The sequence below is a fragment of the Tursiops truncatus genome, chromosome 1, assembly GCF_011762595.2.
Source record: "Tursiops truncatus isolate mTurTru1 chromosome 1, mTurTru1.mat.Y, whole genome shotgun sequence".
Classification (NCBI taxonomy): domain Eukaryota; kingdom Metazoa; phylum Chordata; class Mammalia; order Artiodactyla; family Delphinidae; genus Tursiops; species Tursiops truncatus.
The window spans coordinates 49934907-49957874 of record NC_047034.1 but is presented as its reverse complement, the minus strand read 5'-3'; the positions used below and the strand labels follow the sequence as shown (position 1 = coordinate 49957874).

Here is a 22968-nt window from a genome sequence, read left to right as displayed (position 1 = left end):
CATTATCACCCTATGTTAGTACCAGTTCTCTGGGTAGACAGGTCCCAGTTCAGGTTTCTGCAGGTATCCAGATCTTTGGGGAAAGATAGAACCACTGTCTATACTTTTGCTGTGTCCCAGATGATAAAACAGTCAGGCCTCTGAGTCTGTGCTTCATTAATATACATGCTTTGGAACCTGTCTCTAAAAGTGGTGTAGAGAAAAGAGGAGAGTTTGGAGTTAGAGCTATTGGGTTCCAGTCCCAGATCTTCTACTAATTGAGTCATCTTGGTAAAGTCTCTTAAACTTTGTGAACCTCAATTTTCTTAACTTTAAAGTTGGGACAATAGTACCTATAACTAGGTTATTCTAATGAGCTTATTATATATGTGAACACAATTTTTTAAGTCTAAATGTACCACATAAATAATTAATGCTTATTTATTGTTAACAATATATTGTGTAATAATCAGTAGTAATAACTATGAAAGATTCATGCCCTCTGCTTTTGACTTTATAGAGTGATTGATTGTTACCATACTCTTCATACTAGAAAAACTCTGAGCTTTATCTTTTTAAAAAGATCTTTTTTAACGGAATTTTTATTACTGTCTCTAAAAATATTTTTAATGAGGATAAAGTTTACCTTTTAGTGTGTTGCCTCAGCAGTATATATACCCTACTAAGTTTGAGTTCTTCAAATTATATAAATGTTTCATATGGTATATAATAACTGTTACTTATCTATTCTATATCATTAAAATCATCATAGAAGAGCACTTAACATTTTATGTATTGTCTCATTTGATCTTTGCAACCATGGATTAAAGTATTCAAGATAAACATTATCTTGATGGATTTATTTTCTAAATTGTTTCACATACTCTTTAACTGTAGGTTAAACTATTGAAGTATGATTGACATACATTCATTTTGGTTTTTAAAATATTTTGTTAAAGTATAGTTGACTTACAATGTTGTGTTAATTTCTGCTGTATGGCAAAGCGATTCAGTTATTCATATATATATTACTTTTCATATTCTTTTCCATTATGGGTTGTCACAGCATATTGAATATAGTTCCCTGTACTATACAATAGGACCTTGTTGTTTATCCATCCTATATATAATAGTTTGCATCTGCTAATCCCAAACTCCCAGTCCATTCCTCCCCTACCCCCACCTTCTTGGCAACCACAAGTGTGTTCTCTGTGTCTGTGAGTCTGTTTCTGTTTCATAGATATGTTCATTTATGTCATATTTTAGAATCCACATATGAGTGATGTCATATGGTATTTGTCTTTCTCTGACTTACTTCGCTTAGTATGATAATCTCTAGGTCCATCTGTGTTGCTGCAAATGGCATTATTTCATCCACTTTTATGGTTAATATTCCATTGATTATATATATACCACATCTTCTTTATCAATTCATCTGTGATTGACATGCATTTAATGTATACAGCTTACGTATTTACTGTATACAACTTGATGAGTTTGGAGATAAGTATATACCTGTGAAACCATCACCATAGTCTATGCCGTGAACGTATCCATCACCTCCAAAAGTTTTCTCCCACCCTCTTTATTTATTATTATGTGTGTGATAAGAACACTTAAGATCTACCCTCGTAGCAAATTTTTAATATATAGGACAATAAATATAGGTACTATGCTCTACAGTAGATTTCTAGGATTTTTTCATCTCATTTAACTGAAACTGTGTACCCTTTGACTGATATCTCCTGATTTCCCCCTCCCCCAGGCCCTGGAAACCACCTGTTTCTATGAATTTGACTAGGTTCCTCACATAAATGATAGTATGAAGCATTTGCATATCTGTATCTGACTTATTTCATTAGGATAATGTTCTCCATGTTGTCCAGAGTGGCAAGATTTCCTTCTTTTTTAAAGCTGAATAATAATTCCATTGTGTGTGTATGTGTGTGAATACATGTATATGTATAAATACATCACATTTTCTTTATCCATTAATTTGTCAATGGACATTTAGTTTGCTTCCCTGTTTCGGCTATTGTGAATATTACTGCAATGAACATGGGTGTGCAGATATCTCTCCAAGGTCGTAATTTCTGTTCCTTTGGATATATATCCAAAAGTGGGATTGCCGGATCATATGGTAGTCCATTTTTAACCTTTTGGGGAACCTCCATAATTCTTTTCCATAGTGACTGCACCAATTTATATTCCCACCAACAGTGTACAGGGATTCTCTTTCCTCCACATCCTCTCCACATACCTTGCACTTTTGTTTTTTCGATAATAGCCACAATACATTTGATAATGTGAGGTGATTTCTCATTGTGATTTTGATCACATAAGTCATGTGCTTTTTAAGTTTGATGTAATCCCATGGTCTATTTTTACTTTTGTTGTCCATGCTTTTGTTGTTATATCCAAGAAATCATTGTCAAGGCCAACTTCAAGAAGCTTTTTCCCCATGTTTCTTCTGGGAGTTTTATTGTTTCAATTCCTAATTTAAGTCTTTCATCCATTTTGAGTCGATTTTTGTGTGTGGTGTAAGGGTCCAATTTCATTCTTTGTATGTGGATATCCAGTTTCCCCAGTACCATTTACTGAAGAGACTATCCTTTTGCTATTGTGTAGTCTTGACACCCTTGTTGAGGATCAGTTGACTATATCTTCATGGGTTTATTTCTGACTTTCTATTCTCTTCCATTGGTCTATATGTCTGTATTTATGGCAGTATCATAATGTTTTGATTATTCTAGCTTTGTGATATATTTTGAAATCAGAAAGTGTGATGCCTCCAGTTTTGTTCTTCTTACTCAAAGTTGTTTTGGCCTTTCAAATTTGGGGTCTTTTGTGGTTCCATATGAATCTTAGGATTGTTTTCTGTTTCTGTAAAAAATGCCATTGGAATTTTGATACAGATTGCACTGAACCTGTAGATTGCTTTCGGTAGTGTGGACATTTTAAGAATATTAATTCTCCATTCCATGACCATGGGATGTCTTTCCATTTACTTGTGTCTGCTTTAATTCCTTTCATCAGTGTTTTAGAGGTTTCAGTGTATAATGCTTTTACCTCCTTGGTTACTCTTATTCCTAAATATTTTATTCTTCTGATGCTATTGTAAATGGGAGTTTTTCTTAATTTTGTTTGTGTTAATTTTGTTTTCTTAATTTTATGTTCTTATGAGTTATATGAATGTTACATATGTTTCATAATAACTGTTATTTAGCTATTCTCCATTATTAATATCATCATGCACTTCACAGCATTTTCATATATTATATCATTTGATCTTTGCAACCATGGAATGAGGTATTTAAGATAAACATTATCTGATGGAAATTTTTTTTTTTTAGTAAGACAGTTTTAACTTTGGTTACCTAACTTTGAAGCTTCTAAATGGTGCCATTTCCTAGACTAACCTAGTAATTGCAAAACAATATGCCTTTAGAGTTAAGGTTGATGTCATTTTGTTTCATTTGAGGTTTTTTGTCATATGACCAGAAATAAGGCTATTTCTGTAAAAATATATATAAAATAAATAAATCAGCAATGCTAATTTTATTCCTCCAGTTTAGTCCAGTGTTTCTCAAATGAAAACTGTTGATAAATACTAGGAAGATCACTTATACACATAAAGTTATAAAACTCCAGGCAAGTGCTAGATGACAGTATTGGTAATGTAGATCATACAGATGAGTAACTCAGCCTCTTCGCTTCCTGAACCCTGTCGTTCCATTTCCTCTCTCTTAGATGGCTATGCCAAGGAGGACGGAGAGGAAAAGGAAAGAGCTTTTCATTTGTTTTCTAAAGTATGATGGAAATAGAGATTTGATGGAGTTGTGGGAAAATTATTTTTGAAATCTGTTGTTTAACCACAAAGCTAAAACAATTACTTGTCTATTACCAGAAATGGTGAAAAGTTTTTCAGTGTAATTTCTAAAATATTACTGATATTTGAAATGGTCAGAAGCACCAGAGGACGTATTTGAATCAGATTGAGGTAGAAATTAGTGAAGATTAAGATTGAGTTTTACCTTAAAACCCCTTATCCAGAGAGCTCAGTAATCCATAATCATATTTTGTCCTTCTTTCCCTCTTTACAGCATCATCACCAGGCATGGGTTCGATATATGGCAGTTTTTCAGATGGTATTATTTGTTTCCTTTTATTATAGTTGTGCTTATTTTCTTTGTCCTCTTAACTTTGTCCCAGAAGTTTCACCACTCCCATTAAATAATTTGGGTCAAGTTCTTCAAGGCTTTCTCACAAAACTAATGTGTTAAGAGTATGCTTTGTACTCGACCATTACATTAATTATGAAAGAAACCAATCTTGTGTCTCAAGCAGCTGTCAATCTAATAGACACTTGAATCTTCTGCTTTTTCTTCTGTTTCTGACAGATCTCTGCCTTATTTTCTCTTGGTGAAATTTGTATTCTCTTTTTCTGTTGGAAATACTGAAATTATGAAACATAAATTGATAGTCTTTATTACTTCTATCATTAGATGACGGTGTTCAGAAATCAGAGCTTGGAAACCAATCTCCATCAGCCTCCAGCCAACGTAAGTTTGTCTATTCAGCTTTCATTAAACGAGTCTCTAAAATTGGTGAACATAATGATTTTTTAATTTTTTTGACACCAAAGAACTTCATGCTATTTGAAGAATGATATTTTAAGTACTTCAAAAGAAAAAGTATATATTTTACCAGCAGTAAAAGTCTTTAAGGACAAACTGTGTGAAAAAACATCTGGCTTTCCCCTTTACTTTATTATCCATAAGACCAAAAGTGAAAGTTAACAAGTAAAGCAACTAATACTGTTAACCAAGTGAACCTTGTTGTCAAAAGAAAGATGCACATAGCATGACATAATGGGAATACCATAGTTTTTTAGAGTTCACAGACCTGAATTTGAATTAGTTTGGACCACTTACCTTCTGTATAGCCTTGGGGCAAGTTTCTTTAGTTCTCTAAGCCTTTTTATTATCTTGAAAGAGTACTAAGAAAGTAACAGTGATTCTCAGATTCTTTGGTCTCAATACCACTTTCCACTAGCAAAATTAATAAGAACCCCAGAGACCTTTTTTAAAAAGAGACTTAAAAATATATATATGAGTTATATCTGTCCATATTTACCTAGAGATTAAAATTGTAAAAAAAAATTTTAATGTTTGTTAGTTATTTTTAAATAATTTAGTAAGGAGAGTGGTAGATTGCTTTGTATTTTCTCTGATCTCTAATGCCTGGCTTAATAAAATGGAGCTGGAGTTTCATTCTGCTTCTGTATTCAAACTGTTACAATATATTGGCGATTTGGGGTTTTTTTAAATTTATTTATTAATTTATTTTTGGCTGCATTGGGTCTTCTTTGCTGCGCACAGGCTTTCTCTAGTTGTGGTGAGCGGGAGCTACTCTTCATTGCAGTGCACAGGCTTCTCATTGCGGTGGCTTCTCTTTGTTGCAGAGAACGGGCTCTGGGTGCACAGGCTTCAGTAGTTGTGGCTCACGGGCTCTAGAGCGCAGGCTCAGTAGTTGTGGCACACGGGCTTAGTTGCTCCGTGGCGTGTGGGATCTTCCCAGACCAGGGATTGAACCCGCGTCCCCTGCATTGGCAGGCGGATTCTTAACCGCTGAGCCACCAGGGAAGTCCCAGTCAGTTGTTTTCTTGAAAACAACAGGCTCACATTGTTTGTTTTCCAGAAAAAGTGTCCCAAATATGAAAGTCTGACTAACTAGTTTGTCACTTGTCTTTTCAAGTAAAAATTCTATGAAAAAAGCACTATTTCAGCTCACAACTCAGTTGCACAAAGTTCTTTTCTTTGAGACAGCCATATACTGTTCTATGTAGCAGAAGTGCTTTATATATATGTCCCATTTCTTCACATAGAGTGTTAAGATTTCTACTCAAGGTTGAGTTCTAATAAGATAAATTCTTTTAAATGCCTCATGAAGGATGTCCTTAAGTGAAACTGATAACCTGGAATACATGGCCATGAAGAATACAAAGACAGTCCTAGTTTGGTGCTACTGCCCTGTGATTCATCTAAAGTATCAGTTATTTTTCCTACCATGGCTTTTTACACCATCAGTGCAGATGTCAATATGGTGGAAAAAGGCAAATAAGATCTTAGTGTCGGGAGAATAGTTTTAACCTCAAGGACCCCCTTGAAGAGATCTTGAGATACCCCAACCAGTCACACTTTGAGAACTGTTGCTCTAGAGGGTCCATGGTACAATTATTAGTCTAAAGCAGTCAATAAATAGGAAGTGTAAAAATACTGTTGCTGTCATATTAAATTATTAAATGATGTGGTATATGAGAAAGTGCTTAAACTGAAAAGCACTAGGTAAATGTAAATTCATATCATCATTGCCAGTAATAATTAGGAATGAGTTGCAAACTAAGTTTTACCAGTGTTAACTTGCATACAGCAAAAGATAGGCATCAGTGCAATTAAAGGGACAGCTAGCTATTATATGGAAGATTTCACTTATAATGCATCCTTTTCTTTATTCCTTTATATACATAAACATTCCACCTTGGATAATAATCCATGTTAGTTTCTAAATTTAAAACTATTTTGTAAAGTGTCTTTTAATATTGTTTACCTCCCAAATATTAGCAGTAGTAATAATAGTTTTGCTTTATAAATTGTATTCTTTCTGACTTGCACATGCCATTACATATACTTAAATTCTACTTTTTCCTCTAAGTCTCTTTATCATTTTGACATTGAAGAGACATGTGCATACTCATACAAGTAACTTAAAACACATGTGCTAAATTATTTCTTTAAGAAAGTAAATTATCAGCTCCCTTCTTTAAATTCCTTCCTCTCTTATCTAATGTTTATAAAGATTAATATTGGCTTTAAAAGTCACTTGCTCTTGAATCTAAGAAAATAATATTTGTGTCTATCATTTCTTTTTTTCCTGAGCAGAAGTGACTGGACAACCCCAAAGTGCATCTTTTGTCAAGGTGAAGTGGTGGTGGCCCCTTGTTCTGATAGCTGGTCTTCTCATTGGGTGTTTTTTGTACACTCGTACTCCTGAAGCAGAAACCACTGCTGTTCAAGAGTTCCAGAACCAGATGAAACAACTTATGAATAAGTACCAAGGTCAAGATGAGAAGCTGTGGAAAAGGAGCCTAACATTCCTGGAAAAACATCTTAATAGCTCCCACCCTCGGCCTCAGCCTGCTATCTTGCTGCTCACTGCTGCCCGAGATGCTGAAGAAGCACTCAAGTGTCTGAGTGAACAAATTGCCGATGCCTATTCTTCCTTCCAAAGTGTTCCTGCAATCCGGATTGATGGGACGGGCAAAGCAACTCAAGACAGTGATGTTGTCAAACAAGAGGTAGATGAGGAACTGAGCAACGGATTCCGAAATGGCCAGAATGCAGCTGTGGTCCACCGCTTTGAGTCACTGCCTGCAGGCTCTACTTTGATCTTCTATAAGTATTGTGATCATGAAAATGCAGCCTTCAAAGATGTAGCCTTAGTCCTAACTGTCTTGTTAGAGGAGGAGACACTTGGAACCAGTCTAGGCCTAAAGGAAATTGAAGAAAAAGTGAGGGATTTCCTCAAACTCAAGTTCACCAACTCTGATACACCCAACTCCTACAAACATATGGACCCAGACAAATTGAGTGGGCTCTGGAGCCGTATTTCTCACTTAGTCCTGCCAGTACAACCAGAAAATGACCTGAAAAGGGGCATCTGCTTATAAGAGGAGACAGAAGAGAAAATCATGCCTCAAGTTCTGAGAATTTTTCAAACTTTCTAACCATAGACAGGATCCAGAGCTCTTTTTGAAAGAACTGGTTTCTTTTTAAAGGAGGTTAAGTTCTTAAGTAAACGTGGAATATCTAAATCGTTCATTCAACCTAATTATCTGTTTTTTGAGAGAATTGTTTCCTTGTTTCCATTGAGATCTGTGTTAATGATATCTGAGGACTGTAAATTATATGCAGTCCCATAGAGGATCTGCTTAGATTCTGGGTTGAATCATTATTGCTATGGTATGACCAGTGGGAGGGATTAGGCTCCTTCCTGTGAATCCACCCAATTTTTTAACTTAGATTTTTTTCACAGTTTGTCGAGTTATTAGTAAGACAGCTCCCTGAACATAACTGTGAGTTTTCCCTTTTGTCCTCTTCTACATCGTTTAGATGTGAATTCCGTAGTCAGCTTCTGCTTATAGGAACAAAAATAATGAAAGACCATCCGAGTGTGTGTTTGGGATTTTTGGTTTTTGGTTTTTTCCTTTGATTTTGGAGGGCAAGGAGAAGGAGACATGGGAAAAGTTGTGGAACGGGGAGAGAAAGGGGGGAAAAAGTCTTCAAGGTGAAATGTTAAAATAAGCCACTGAGGGAATTCCCTGGCGGTCCAGTGGTTAGGACTCCACACTTTCAATGCCGAGGGCCCAGGTTTGATCCCTGGTCAGGGAACTAAGATCCTGCAAGCTGCCCCACGTGGCCAAAAAGAAAGCCACTGAGGCTTAGGGTTAGTCAAACATAGTTATATGAACTGCATTCTCAGTGAATTCTGTTGGGACTTGTTTCTCACATGTCCTTTTTTTTCCTTTAAGAAATTTTTGTTCCTCCCAGAGATTTTGAAGCATGTATATGATGAGGTTTAGTATATTTGTTCACTTGGCTCTTAAGAATGGGTAAGTTCAGGGCCATTTATTTTGGTCATGTCCTGAAAGTTTTGTTAAGAAATACAATTTCAGGAATTGGTAAACCATTTGTTAACCAGCTCTCCTGGGCTGTTGAAGAAGGATTTGATTTTCTGCATGTCTACCTGTTGCATTCTGAGTCCTTTAATGACACTCTTGTAACAAGAATAAAGATTTACAATGCACGTGATAAATTCTACTAAGAGTGCCTCAAGCGAAAAAGGAAGTGAAGTTTACCATATATGAAGAATGTTAAAATGTACTACTGTACATTACTGTACTACTATAGAATTTCAGTTTTAACTTAGCATCACTAACAGCTTTCTCATCCGTCAACTGCTTTGGTTTTCTTAGAAGCTTAAAATTCTGGATCCACTTTATTTTTTTATTGTCTACAAACCTTTAAATGAAAATATTGTTTTTAGAATACTAGAGCCTGTCAGTGGCTTCATCATTTACCTTTTAAGGATCCCATGACTGGTGGTAGAGTACAGTCTCGTTTCTTCCCACTAGGACTACCAGTATTCATAAATTTATACCCCTTATTGTAATTTGTTCCTGACTGTCAGAAGTCAAATATTCTGATTTATAGAGGATTCTAAAACAAGAGTTTTTGAAAAGACTTATTTTATACCTATATATATTATATGGAGAAACATGTTTTTTTAAATGTTTCATTGACCAAAATAACTTTAAAGTAATTAATATTACTTATATTAGGAAAAATAATTGTAGCAGCTGATCTGTAAATGACTTTAAAAGCTATTTTAGTAATTTAAATAAATTTACTTTCTTGGTTTGTACTCTTGTGTGTCATAAACTTAATGATTCATATACCTTTAAAAGAAATTATTCCTAGAGTTTTCTTTACACTTGACCAATTTTAGTGACTTCTGCTAGGAGAAACAAAGGCCAAACAAAGAATTGCAGCCACTCACAAGTACACTGGTAGGAAATATAATCAGTGTGATTTTCTGTTTCATCCAGGGATTTTGAATTATCACTAAAATGGAATTAGTTTAGGTATTCCCCACTTGGCAAAAGAATCCACACCATGTTTCTCAAATTTTTCATTCTCACCTCTCTGAAGAACCTTTTTAGATTTTTGTTTTCTAATCATCTACTCCCATGAAATTTTAATACTGCATATATGCTCTACATCTGTTTATGGACTGCATATTTTTATGCTTTATATACCTGAAGAATAAGATTTTTTTGCCCCCATTGAAAGTGCATGCTCACGGACATCTGTATTTTATATCATTGATGCCTAAAACATTTTGTTTTGTTCATGTTACCATAATCCGTTTGGAGGGGAAAATTTAATAAATCATCGGCTTGAAAATAGGAACTTGGGCTTCCAGGAATTAGGCACATTGTGACTTTGGGTGACAACATTGGCCCAGGGAAAACCACAGTGCAAAACTGACCTTACAAATTTCTAAAAACTTAATCTGCTTCCCTTCTCTTAATGACTTACTTATATTACTCTTAAGGAGGTTTTCTAAACCTCCAGTCCTCAATGATAGGAAATAAACCTGATTTTCATTCTACGAAGAGAAGTGAAACTTAGAAAAGGTTTGCATAGTTAATACCTACACTAAAGATATAAAGCCCAATTTGCCAGTGACCTTAGGTCTTCTGAAAGCGGCCTTTGTGTTGTCAATATGAGGAAGCATTTCTCATCGATTGCAAAAAAAACAGCGGACTATTCTTCTACATTGTCCTTATCAAGGCCACAGAGTCAAATCTTATGGTATGAAGATTCTACTGGCATTAGCCACCTGGGATGAAGGTGTGAGTCCTGGGTCTGGGAAACCAAACTAAGTCTTCCATTGACGACCATTGACTTGGAAAAAGAGGAAAGTCCTGCCTGAAACCTATCTTTGGCCTGGATTCAGAGAAGTCCTGGTGGGCTTGCAGGTTCTTCTGGATGGTAGGGGAAATATAGCCCATCACCTGAGTATGAACAGGGAGAAACCTCTTGCAATTTACAAATTAAAATCTTGTCTTTTGCACACTCTTGGACTCCTCTGGAATATTTTTCATATCTTGCCTTCTCCCTTTTCCCAGCCTCACGCTCTGCTAATTCTTATTTGTTCTGAATGCTTTATTTTTTTTCAGACAGAACTTTACTGAACCTAACCTAATTCCCTACCCTGAAATACTGGTGCAGGTGCCTCTTCTTTACACGCTTGTTCATCCTGTATTACCCCTGTCACAGCACTTAGCACACTCCCACAACCATATGCCTCTTTTTTAAAAAAAATTTTATTAGTATAGTTGATTTACAGTGTTGTGTTAATTTCTGCTGTACAGCAAAGTGATTCAGTTATATATATTCTTTTTCATGTTATTTTCCATTTTGGTTTATTACAAGCTATTAAATATAGTTCCCTGTGCTGTACAGTAAGGCCTTGTTGTTTACCCATCCTACATAAAATAGTTTGCATCTGCTAATCCCAAACTCCCACTCCATCCCTCCCCTCCCCCCCCACCTTGGCAACCACAAGTCTGTTATCTTTGTATGTTTCTGTTTCATAGATAGGTTCATTTGTGTCACATTTTAGATTCCACATATAAGTGATATCATATGATATTTGTATTTCTGACTTACTTCACTTAGTATGATAATCCTAGGTCCATCCATGTTGCTACAAATGACATTATTTTGTTCTTTTTTATGGCTGAGTAATATTCCACTGTAAATAGTGCTACTATGAACATAGGGGTGCATGTGTCTTTTCAAACCAGAGTTTTGTCTGAGTATATGCCCAGGAGTGGGATTGCTGGATCACCATATGCCTCTTGAGAGCAGGAGAGTGTGATCAATCTACGTACAGTGGTAATCACATAAAGTGCTCAAATATTTGTTAAATAAAAATTGCAAGCCCTGTGTGGTTAGCAAAAATAGGTAAGTCGCATCTTTCTCAGTATTTTGCTTTTTTTTCTGTTATTACTGAGCCTTTTTTTTCTAAATCTTTTTTATATAAACTATTTCAACCTGGATTCAGTAGGGCTATGAATAATTTCAGGAAAGAGGAAGGGGACCAGTCTCAGAAGGGAAACCTGGCCCTTTTCTGATGGAAGCAAGGATCATTAGTGAGAGGTCCCCGAGGGGAAGGTGAATGTTAAGAAAGAAAACTGGGAGGCCTTAAGGTCTTTCCACAGTAAGATTAGGAATTTGAGTTTTCTTAAAAGAGCTAGGAAGTTTCCTTACATCTTTTCATGTTGCCTGAGGGTAATTATAGTCCAGATAAGAGATGGCTATGGATGTGGAGAGAAGATGGATAAGAAAAATATTTGAGACGTAGAAATGACAAGGTCTGGTAATCGAATGTAATGTTATAGAGAAAATACCTCATAGAGGACTCTTCAAAGCGCTGTACTACTAAAAATACCTCCTCAATCTATTTAGCTCATCTATCTTCTCTCCCCAAATACTAAGCACACAGTGGTAAACTAAATTCTTATCTCTGAATGTCTTTCTGTTGACTTTTAGCAGTTTGAAGTAGAGACTCACATATTTAGTCAGGAATTATTTGATTGTAAATAAAAACCCTGTCTAATCAGCAAAAGAGGAAAGGAAGGGTGAGGTGGGTATTGTAAGAATATACATCTGAGACTCCAAGACAGGAAAGTATGGGAACTGTGAGGACTGCTCTGGACGGAGACCTCACAGCCATTCCCTCTGCCTCTCTACTTCTGGCTTGCTATGCCTCAGCAACTTCCCCTTGTGTCTTTTTTTGTTGTTGTTGCGTTGGGTCTTCATTGCTGCGAGCAGGTTTTCTCTAGTCGCGGCGAGCGGGGGCTACTCTTTGTTGCGGTGCGTGGGCTTCTCATTGCTGTGGCTTCTCTTGTTGCGGAGCACAGGCTCTAGGCGCGTGGGCTTCAGTAGTTGTGGCACGCGGGCTCTAGAGCGCAGGCTCAGTAGTTGTGGTGCACGGGCTTAGTTGCTCCATGACACGTAGGATCTTCCCAGACGAGGGCTCAAACCCCTGTCCCCTGCATTGGCAGGCAGATTCTTAACCACTGCATCACCAGGGAAGTCCCTTGCTTCTGTTTTATGTCCTGGTTTTTTGGCCACAAGGCATTGGGATCCTAGCTCCCCAGCCAGGGATCGGAACCGCACCTCCTGCTTTGGAAGGCGAAGTCCTAACCACTGGACCACCAGGGAAATCCCTTTCTTCCCACTTTTAGAGAGCACCATTCTTAGACTAAACTCAAGAAGAGAAACTGCTCCGTTCTATATAGCCCATAAGAGAATATTTACTCATAGTAGTTATGTGCATTTTTTGATGAGCAATTTTTTTAATCTACTCTCAGTTTCGTAGTTTAAATGGACTTTCTCCTACTTTGTATACCATGAAGATGGAAAAGATCTATATCGAGACCTTTGAATATGTATTAAGTTGTCCCTCACCATTTTCTAGTTTTTGTTACTATTTATTGAGTGCTTATTAATGCCCCAAACACTGTTTCAACTTCTTTACATGTATTAACTGATTTAATTCTCACAATAATCCCGTGAGGTGGTAATATTATCCCAACATTATAGACAGGAAACTGAAGCACAGAAAGATAAAATGACACCCAAGAATACCCAAGTAAAAAGTGGTGAAGCAGAGATTTGAACCCAGGCTGTGTTTAAAACATCTATTCTTACCACTATGTAGAGAGTCTCTAGAACCCCATATATGATGTTTCTCCCCAATCTATTCAGGCTCTATACAGGTTGGAGTATTTTTCCAACATTGTAGAATCTTTTTTTCAATTGAACTATAGTTGATTTACAATATTGTGTTCATTTCAGGTGTACAGTGAAGTGATTCAGATATATATAGATGTATAGGTATATATATATTCCTTTTCAGATTCTCTTCCACTATAAGTTATTACAAGATATTGAATATAGTTCCCTGTGCTTTACAGTTTTTTGTTCCTTGTTTTTTGTCTCTTTCATATATAATGGTGTATATCCCATACTCCTAATTTATCCCTCCTCCCCTCCTTTCCCCCTTGGTAACCCTAAGTTTGTTTTCTCTGTCTGTGAATCTGTTTCTGTTGTGTAAATAAGGTTTTAGATTCCACATATAAATGATATCACATGATATTTGTCTTTTTCTGTCTGACTTACTTCACTTAGTATGATAATCTCTAGGTCCATGCATGTTGCATGAAAGGATATTTGATACTTTTTTATGGCTAATCTCCTATTATTATATATAGGATATATATATACCTTATACTATATATATTATATTACTATTATATATAGTATAGTATATATAATATTTATATTATATAAATATTATATATATAGGATAGGATATATATCCTATATATATATAATTATATATAGGATATATATATATAGTATATGTGTATATATACCACATCTTTTTTATCCATTCATCTGCTGATGGACGTTTGGGTTGTTTCCATGTCTTAGCTATTGTAAATAGTGCTGTTATGAACATTGGGGTGTATGTATCTTTTCAGATTAGAGTTTTTGTCTTTTCCGGATATACGCCCAGGAGTGGTGGGATTGCTGGATCATACTGTAGCTCTATTTTTAGTTTTTTAAGGAACCTCCATATTGTTCTTCATAGTGGCTGCACCAATTTACATTCCCACCAACAGTGTAGGAGGGTTCCCTTTTCTCCACACCCTCTCCAGCATTTATTATTTGTAGATTTTTGCTGATGCCCATCCTGACTGGTGTGAGGCGATACCTCATTGTAGTTTTGATTTGCATTTCTCTAATAATGAGTGATGTTGAGCATCTTTTCGTGCCTGTTGCCATCTGTATGTCTTCTTTGGAGAAATGTCTATTTAGGTCTTCTGATTTTTTGATTGGGTTCGTTTCTTGATATCGAGTTGTATGCCAACTTTGTAGGTTCTTATTTGTGATTTTCCTTTAAGCCGTTTTCTTTCCTCCTTGCTCAGCTTTGTGGAATTCAATATTGCACACACCCAGGGTCTAAAGAATTTTGAGTGGAGTGAGACACACACCTGTTGACTCATATTTGCATACATTGACATCATGCTTTTGTAACTGGAGGCCTGCAGTGTTGACTCACAGTTTATCTTTTACGAAATACCTACACATAGCCTAGGTGTTAGCTGTCCCTGTATACCATGGAGGCTTTGTTTTGCCTGCCCTCAGCCTTGATGCAAAACAGCACTTCTTGGAATTCCTAAGGAAGAGTCCAGTTGCCTCAAAAGCATTGGTAATTTCACATAAACAGTTGGGAAAGGATGATAAGACCACAGGCCCTACGATCCCAGCTCCAACACTTTTCTCACTGAGTGACATGGGCAAATTACTTCTCTACGCCTCAATTTCCTCATCTCTAAAATGGGGGAAATAACATAACTACTACCTTAGTGGTGGTATGAGGATTAAGTCAGTTATACATACAAAGCACTTAAAAAGTGCTGAGCACATCAAAGGGTACAATGTTAGCCACTTTTGTTCATCTAAATTCTTACCAAGGATTCTCCTCTCCCCATCTGTGTGGCATCAACTGTGGCTGGCTTATATTTCTGCCTCCTAAGTGACCCTTATTCTACAGAGTACCTGGGCTTTCTCCCAGTTTACACCTCCATCACAAACCCCAATCCATCACAATGTTCATTAAACAAAGGGCTTCCAGTTACCAGAATCCACCCTTTCCAAAAATCTGGGAACTTATAAAGAACAAAAAAGATTTCCATCACATGTGGATAGCTCTTTCATATTTCCATGGCTTATTCTTATGTAGCTTCACTGTCCTACGCTCAGCCTTAAAGACCTCATTTTTATTCAAGCAACTGTAATTTGTTGAGATTATTTTCCAAGTGCTGCACAGACCACCTTGTGTTAAACACAGAGATGTGCCACTTAGACCCTCTTAGAGGAAGAATTTGTTGTGCCAGCTGCTGGGAATACAGTTAATGGACAGCCTTCACCATCAGCCACTTCATGGATTGCTTCAGCTGCAGAGAGTCACTTTACCCAACGTCATGCCACGGGGGTAGGGGGTGTACATCCAATGGCTGATTGACGGAATATAGAGGCTCAGCCTTCTCAGCCCAACACAATGCAATTTGGACAGGCCATTTGTACTCCAGAGCTTCCGCATGAGGTTGGCTGAGGCTACAGCACCTGTATCATAGTGTGACATCCTGCTTCCTTCTCCTCCCTTCCACAGGTGCTCATACCCAGTGCATTCCCTAGTAAACATCCAGCACACTAAGCTTTGTTTCATAGTCTGCTTCTCAGAGACCCCCACCTGTGTCACACTCTAAGCTTAGTGTAGTATATAAATGGAATGAATAACTAATGTTTATTGAGCACTAAATATGTGCCAAGCACATACTTATGATAGGCACCGTACATATAGTAGTATCTCATTTAATTTTCATAATCCTTTGAAGTAAATACTGCTACTATCTGACTGTTATAGATAAGGAAACAAAGATACAAAGCTATACTATTAGTAACCGGTGGAGATAGAATTTGAACACAGATCGTCTGATCCAGATCCTACATTTTTAACCATCATGCTACATTCTATCCTATAATAATATCTACTTCTTAAGAAGTGAAAATGATATTAAACCATATCTTATAAACCATAACATATGATGGATGTAAGTTAAGGAAACATAGTGCACGACCTATAAGATCACTTCATTATCTGATGAAATTTATGCTTCTCTATAGAGATAAAACCTGGTAAAAACATTTGAAACTCTATTAGGAAGAATATCTTTCTAACAACAAAGGCCTACTGTGGTTCTGATTTCCAAAATTTGAATGTAGGTTGAACTAGAGGTAGGTTGAGTTAAATCTCTGTCAATGCTGACTATAAAATTGACAAAGGTTATAATATCTGAAAATACTGTAAAGCCCAAAGTATTTGATGTTGCCTCTGAAAGAGTCTTTATCTCTTGTAGCCAATAATCTGTCCATTGTTCAACAGATGACTCAAGCTGGGTTTGAGTGATGTAATACTTGCCACTTGAAATACAACATCCTTAGTGAGCAAATTCCAGTAAAATCTTTCCCTTTGGAAATAGTCCCAAAGGATTAGATTTTCTGTTGTTAACTGGTAGGTTCCAAAGACCAAAGGTTTGCTTCTCTGACATATTTTTATTAGCCTTGGATAAGCAGGTTGACAGACACAGGGAATGAAGTACTTTCATGTTCAGGAAATGTAGCCAACCTCCTACTTCTGACTTCACCTCTAAGTTTTCACTGTTATTGAATCAGCAGCTCTGCTCTTTGAGTCATGTGGGTTATTACTGAAGTAGCCCTTCTACCCTTAACATTTGTCTTGAGATCAGTGTGTGTTAGCTGATTGGACTGTAGGTTTAGCTCAGATTTAGTTCTAAGTAACTAATCTTTTGCCCTTATAGCATGTTATCTCATTCCTCTAGAAAAGGGACACAAACATCAAAATTTACAGCAGTCTCAACATCTGCCTTAAATCTTTCACAGAGTGTGCAGGGAGGAATATGCATCTGTGCATGCTAAAAATTAACTTTTATAATGAAATAAAATATAAATAATGCAAATAAGAGGGATAGATAGGTAAGGCTAATATCACTCTCATAACTATAGCTGTCTCCTATAATTAGAAGGTTGTTTAAGTGACTTTTCATTTGTTTCAAATCTTAAACAGAAGCATATGAGTTTAAATAAATGAACAAACCAAACATAAGACAAATTAAATCATGGTTTCCTCAAAGCATCAACTCTCCTCAAAACAACACAAACAGAACAAGGAAGTTAAAATACATAAAGAGTATAAAAGAAATGAATAAGGCCAAAAGGCAACTGAACAAGAAAAGTTTGGAAATAAGGCGCTGGAATAATCAGCAACCCTGGTAAAGTCCATTTTTTCAGACAGTATGAGGTCATGCCTCAGACAACAAAATACTTCTGGCACCTTTCATCTGACTTCTCCAAATGCTTTGCTGACATTATCTAATAGCAAATATTATTACCCTCATTTTATAGGTGGAGAAACTAAGATACTAAGAGATTAAATAACTTGCTTAAGCATGCACAAGGAGTCGCTGATGGAACCAGAAATTTATTTCAGGAATCTAATCTACGTTTCTGTTAATATCACTAGGTCAGCTTTCCAGATACCAAAAGACATTTATTGGTGTAAGTTTGTATTAAATGTATTTTTAAAACTGATATTATCTTCTGTAAACAAGTCAATGAAAATGCTTTTGTTGAAGGTCATGGTTGCTTTTTGTGGGAGGAATTTAAGAGGTGATTTAAAAATAAATTCTCCCAGATTCCAGAGTATCCACCTTAGGTTAAGGTTGTTTAGCAAAACCCATTTTCGACATCTAATACAGAACCATCATGAAATTATGTCAGTTAATATCCAATGTCCTAATGGTTATTTCGTGTGTGTGTGTGTGTGTGTGTGTGTCATACATTATTTTTAATAGGGTGAGGCTGAACAGGAGAGGTCTAGGAATTATTCTATGCTTTCTATTCCCACTCAACTCAGAATTGTCCCTGAAAATTCTATAATCTCTATGGGAACATATTATGGGAGACGGGGTGGTTTTTGGTTTTTGTCCTTTCTCAAGAATGTTACTCACTTTTCCCCTTTGTCCTAATATCCAAGCGCCTATAAATCTTTGATAGTCTGCCTCACGAACACAAAATTTTCAGTGCATAATTGATATTACTACTTCTGACAAGAATCACAAATATAAATTGTTTATATTCGACTAATAGCAAATATTTGTGCTAAAAGTAAACTGTTCACAGGACAAATGCAAAGTTTTATAATATTAACTGCATGTAAACTCTAACTACATTTCAAAATGGAGAACTAATAAATTGCTTCTTCATTTTGGCCTGAACTCGGGGTTAAAGTTATTGACCAGAGGTCAAGGGCAGAGAGCTGCATATGAACATCCAGAGATATACACTTCCTTTATCACTGGTGTGTGCAGGTTAAAAGGTGACTAGAACTATACTTCAGTTAAAAAAAAAAAATGGTGACTAGAGAGCTTGGGGGAAGAGAGGGATCCTGAATTCAGCAAAATCCAACTATTTCTCACTTAGTCACTCATATTCTTTTTATTCAGAAATCCACATCCCAGTGTTCTTTCGAAAGAACACCTAAATACTTTTTTTTTTTTTTTCTGGCTGCACCACAGATCTTAGTTCCCCCACCAGGGATCGAACCCGTACCCCCTGCAGTGGAAGTGCTGAGTCCTAACCACTGGACCTCCAGGGAATTCCCACATCTAACCGCTTTGAGCAACCACACTGTGTAGTAGAAGAGGAATATGTTCTGGATTCAGAAGGTGAGTTTCCAGTGCCAGCTCTACCACCCTCCAACCTGTGACTGAGAGCAAGCCACTTCACCTTTCCTCATCCCTATGATGCTAATACAGCTCAGGTTTTCATGAGAATTAAACAAGACAATGTCTGTGAATAACAGAGGTTATTAGAGTTTATACAAGAGCTATTTATATAGTGTACACTATATAAATACATATATTAGTTATATAAAATACATATGTAATAGTTATACCAGAACCACTTATATATGTAAAATAATTGTCGACATATGTTACATCAGTTTATATGTTTGCTTTGCACAAATTTTTCAATTCATGCTTGACATATGCAATCACTTATATTTCCAAAACCAGCTACCTCTTCACCATCACTCTCATTTCTTTCTGTCAGTTTTTCTGTCGCACAGTTCCAGCTGCTTTTGCCCCCTGATAATATTATGTGGACCTTCTGTTCATGCACTAGGATTTGTAACCAAATGCTCACATGTTCTCTTTTCTTGTTCAACAGGTGGGGAGCACTCAATCCTGGGATTCCAGGAGTGTTTTTAGTGGCTGATAAGCCTCATTAAAACCTGTGGGTCTTCTTCCCAGCTGCCTTTTTCTATTTTTGGAATGGCCACAGAAAATGTCCTGTCAAGAGTTTAAAATTTTCCACCGCCTGTACATAGGATGGTTTACCCCTTGCAAAACATAACCTGGTTTGGTTACATATAACCTCATTCTGACTTATATTCTTCAGGTTTTTTTTTAATTGCACCTATCTTGCTATAAGATATTTCATCACACATTTCATTCGTATAATTAGTCCATAAATCAGCAGTGAAACCGAGAGATGCTCTAAAGAGTGATGTTTTTCTCTTTAAGAGTGTTCTAAGAAACAGGGCTTACCTTTGTACAGTAAAGGGATTACCATGTCTGTTAGCTAAGCTATTTACAAGCAATGCCAGTAGGTAAAATACCAAAAAGAAGGTACTCAACATTAAAAGAGACTAATCTTTGAAGATTCTTGGAGATTAAATACAGGAAAATACAATCTTTAAAGCTTAGAAACTTTTCAAAATCACACATTTCAGAAGTACTTTTGTTCTTAACAAGTATAAAACTTAATTTGGGGAAAATGAGAAAGGCTTAGTACTTAGATTTAAATATATTGGTTGTCTCATTCATAAATCTTGTTGAGGAAAACTAGGAAGATAGAAGTAAATCATAGAGATAAAATGATCAAAAGTCAGCCTCACCCTGATCCAGATCTGCTCCCCAACACCAGAGTTTATCATTTTTATGTATTGTTATATACTTGTATATATACATGTGCCCACAGAATAAGTATAGAATCATTTTTTTAATTTACATAAATGTCAGAGTGTAGACATCTGTTTAAGCAAGTTGCTTTTTCACACTCAACAATGCTTTTATTAAACAATGTTTTTGAGATGTACCCATTGTTTCTAATGTCTCACAATTGCTACAATGAATGAATCTATGATTCTAATCCTCTATATTAAAAAAAAAAAATGTCAGCCTCAGGTTTGTGCTAAATCCTGGTTTGCTTTTGACCTTACCAGAAATAGAGGAAGGAAGAAACTATCTAACGTCATTGCCTGGCTCTATTCCAAGAGAACTTCAGTATTCATCTTAAGAGAGGGATTATCTATCAAAAGTAAAATGTGGATTTGAAGCAATTTTCCAGATAATTCAATCTCCCCAAAGTTCCTTTGATCTGAACAACCAGATATTTAAGAAATGGATTTTGTTCTTCCTTAGACTTCCAGCTAGTTCTCCTAGTCTACTTCACTGATGGAATGAATTCATCCATCCATCCATTCAATGAGTTTTTATTAATTGTTAGAGCTAAATGCATAGCACTATGTTAAACAGGTCTACGTTTTCTTGTGATTGCAAAGAAGGGCATGCCCTTTGTGAAGGGCATGTTTGTCCTTTTCATGTCAACTTTACACATTACAGCTTCCTAACTCCTAGCTACCTTTACCAACCACTATGAACCAATAACTCAAAAACAGGATGGGAGAAAGTGTAGGTCCTACCACTGATTTTAACTGTTTGCCCTACAGTTCCATCACATCTTTGAGTCATATGCCATACCACAAAAATAGAAATACACCCTAAAACCAGAATCCCTGCTAACACTAGGTCCATCCAGGTTAAATTCCTTGTTTAAGAATCATAGGGCAATTGGGTGTGATTGGGACTTTGGAATCAGATATGATTTGAACCAACAATACCCTGCTATTCGAATATGACAGTTTCAAGTCCTTATGAATCCTGAGGTATTTTATCACAAGAATTTCATTCTCAGCAACTGGTTTATGCAAACCCAATGTTAATTGTATCTATACATTATTTGGAGTGGGGATGTTAAGATCTTTTTTTTTTTTTTCGGCTGTGCTACGAGGCTTGTGGGCTCTTAGTTCCCCAACCAGGGATGGAACCCAGGTCCCTGCAGTGAAAACGCTGAGTCCTGTCCACTGGACCGCCAGGGAATTCCCGTTAAGATCTTTTTTAAAGTTAGAAAATAAATTTCCAGACCATCCAAAAGTAAGTTTGTGCCTATTTGGGTTGTTTGCTGCTAAATTCATTTAGCTGCAACATACATTGAAAACCTCTCTGATCTCTTTCTTAAGAGTGATGTCTCACCTTCTCCAACAGGGTTAAATCTTTTACCTAGCAATAAAGCAAAAATAATGTTTTAATATTTACTCAACAAGAGGTTATAAGTAAATTGAGTGAAGTGAAGGTCTCTGTTTTCATTTTGCTAGACCCTGCTTAATGAGGATTTCTTTTCTTCCAAGCTATGGCTTTCTGCAATGGTCCAGTAACCTTTCACATTTAAGAAGAGTGAGAGGGACTTCCCTGGTGGCACAGTGGTTAAGAATCTGCCTGCCATTGCAGGAGACACGGGTTCGATCCCTGGTCCGGGAAAATCCCACATGCCATGGAGCAACTAAGCCCATGTGCCACAACTACCAAGCCTGCCCTCTAGAGCCCAGGAGCCACAACTACTGAGCCTGCGTGCCACAACTACTGAAGCCCGTGCACCTAGAACCTGTGTTCTGCAACAAGAGAAGCCACCACAATGAGAAGCCTGCACACCGCAGCGAAGAGTAGCCCCCGCTCCACGATGAGAGAAAACCCGTACGCAGCAATGCAGACCCAACGCAGCCAAAAATAAAATAAATAAATTTATTTAAAAAAAAAAGAAGAGTGAGATTCTGAGCCATGGGTGAGCTCAAATCCTAAGTCCTCTTTTCACTGAGGTAGACAAACACTGCTGCCTTATTGGTGGATTCTATCTGTGACTTGAATGGCTGAATTTTCAGAGAACTTTAAGGTGTATTCTTACATTATGTATTTCTGATCAGCAGTGGGCCTCATCGTGTGTCCTCTCACAGAATCTCAAAATCCCAGGGCAATTCCTCTGAGCTGAGTCATGGTCTCAGGACTGAGTGGCATCCATCATGAGAAACATAATACTTAGAGTTATACCTACAGGTTTGTCCAGTGAAAAATAGATTCTGCTGAGGTGGTCCAGTGTATTCTTACCAAAGGCAAATTCTTGCCATGTATTTCTCCTAGGGCTATTGGGATGATTAAACAAATGGGCTAAATCCCACTGCAAACACTGCAATAATTGTGTGTAATTCTTAGCTGATGTCTAACTAGTCTGTACTGGTTTAGTTGTTTAAATATTAAAACAGTTCTACACTAGCTGCTGAATAACTGCTGTCCCTCAGCAAACTGATTCCCAAGGCCTAACAACTAAGGAGTTTATCCCCAGCCCAAAAGGGGAGCCTCTGACCCTGCTCCATTCTGATTGGCTCCAAACATTACTGGACATTATAAAGTTTTAGTATCACTTTTGCATAAAACAAATGTGAAAATAAAAGTGAATGATGTAACAAATGCATATACAAGTAGACTAACTACATTTTACAAATTTAATGTCCCATTATTAATGCTGC

At 36.7% G+C, this 22968-nt stretch overlaps 1 protein-coding gene across 10 annotated transcripts in view; it reads left to right on the top strand.

Annotated features, from left to right (window-relative positions):
- The window catches only part of TOR1AIP1 (torsin 1A interacting protein 1), a 52469-nt gene extending 43007 nt beyond the window's left edge, over positions 1–9462 (top strand). For all 10 annotated transcript variants that reach the window (XM_019952554.3, XM_019952545.3, XM_019952553.3 and 7 more), the window contains 3 exons: positions 4083–4127; positions 4485–4541; positions 6921–9462. In XM_019952554.3, the coding sequence (XP_019808113.1) occupies positions 4083–4127; positions 4485–4541; positions 6921–7708 (890 nt within the window). In that variant the 3' untranslated portion in view covers positions 7709–9462. The remainder of the gene's footprint in view (positions 1–4082; positions 4128–4484; positions 4542–6920) is intronic.
- Positions 9463–22968: the final 13506 nt, after the last annotated feature.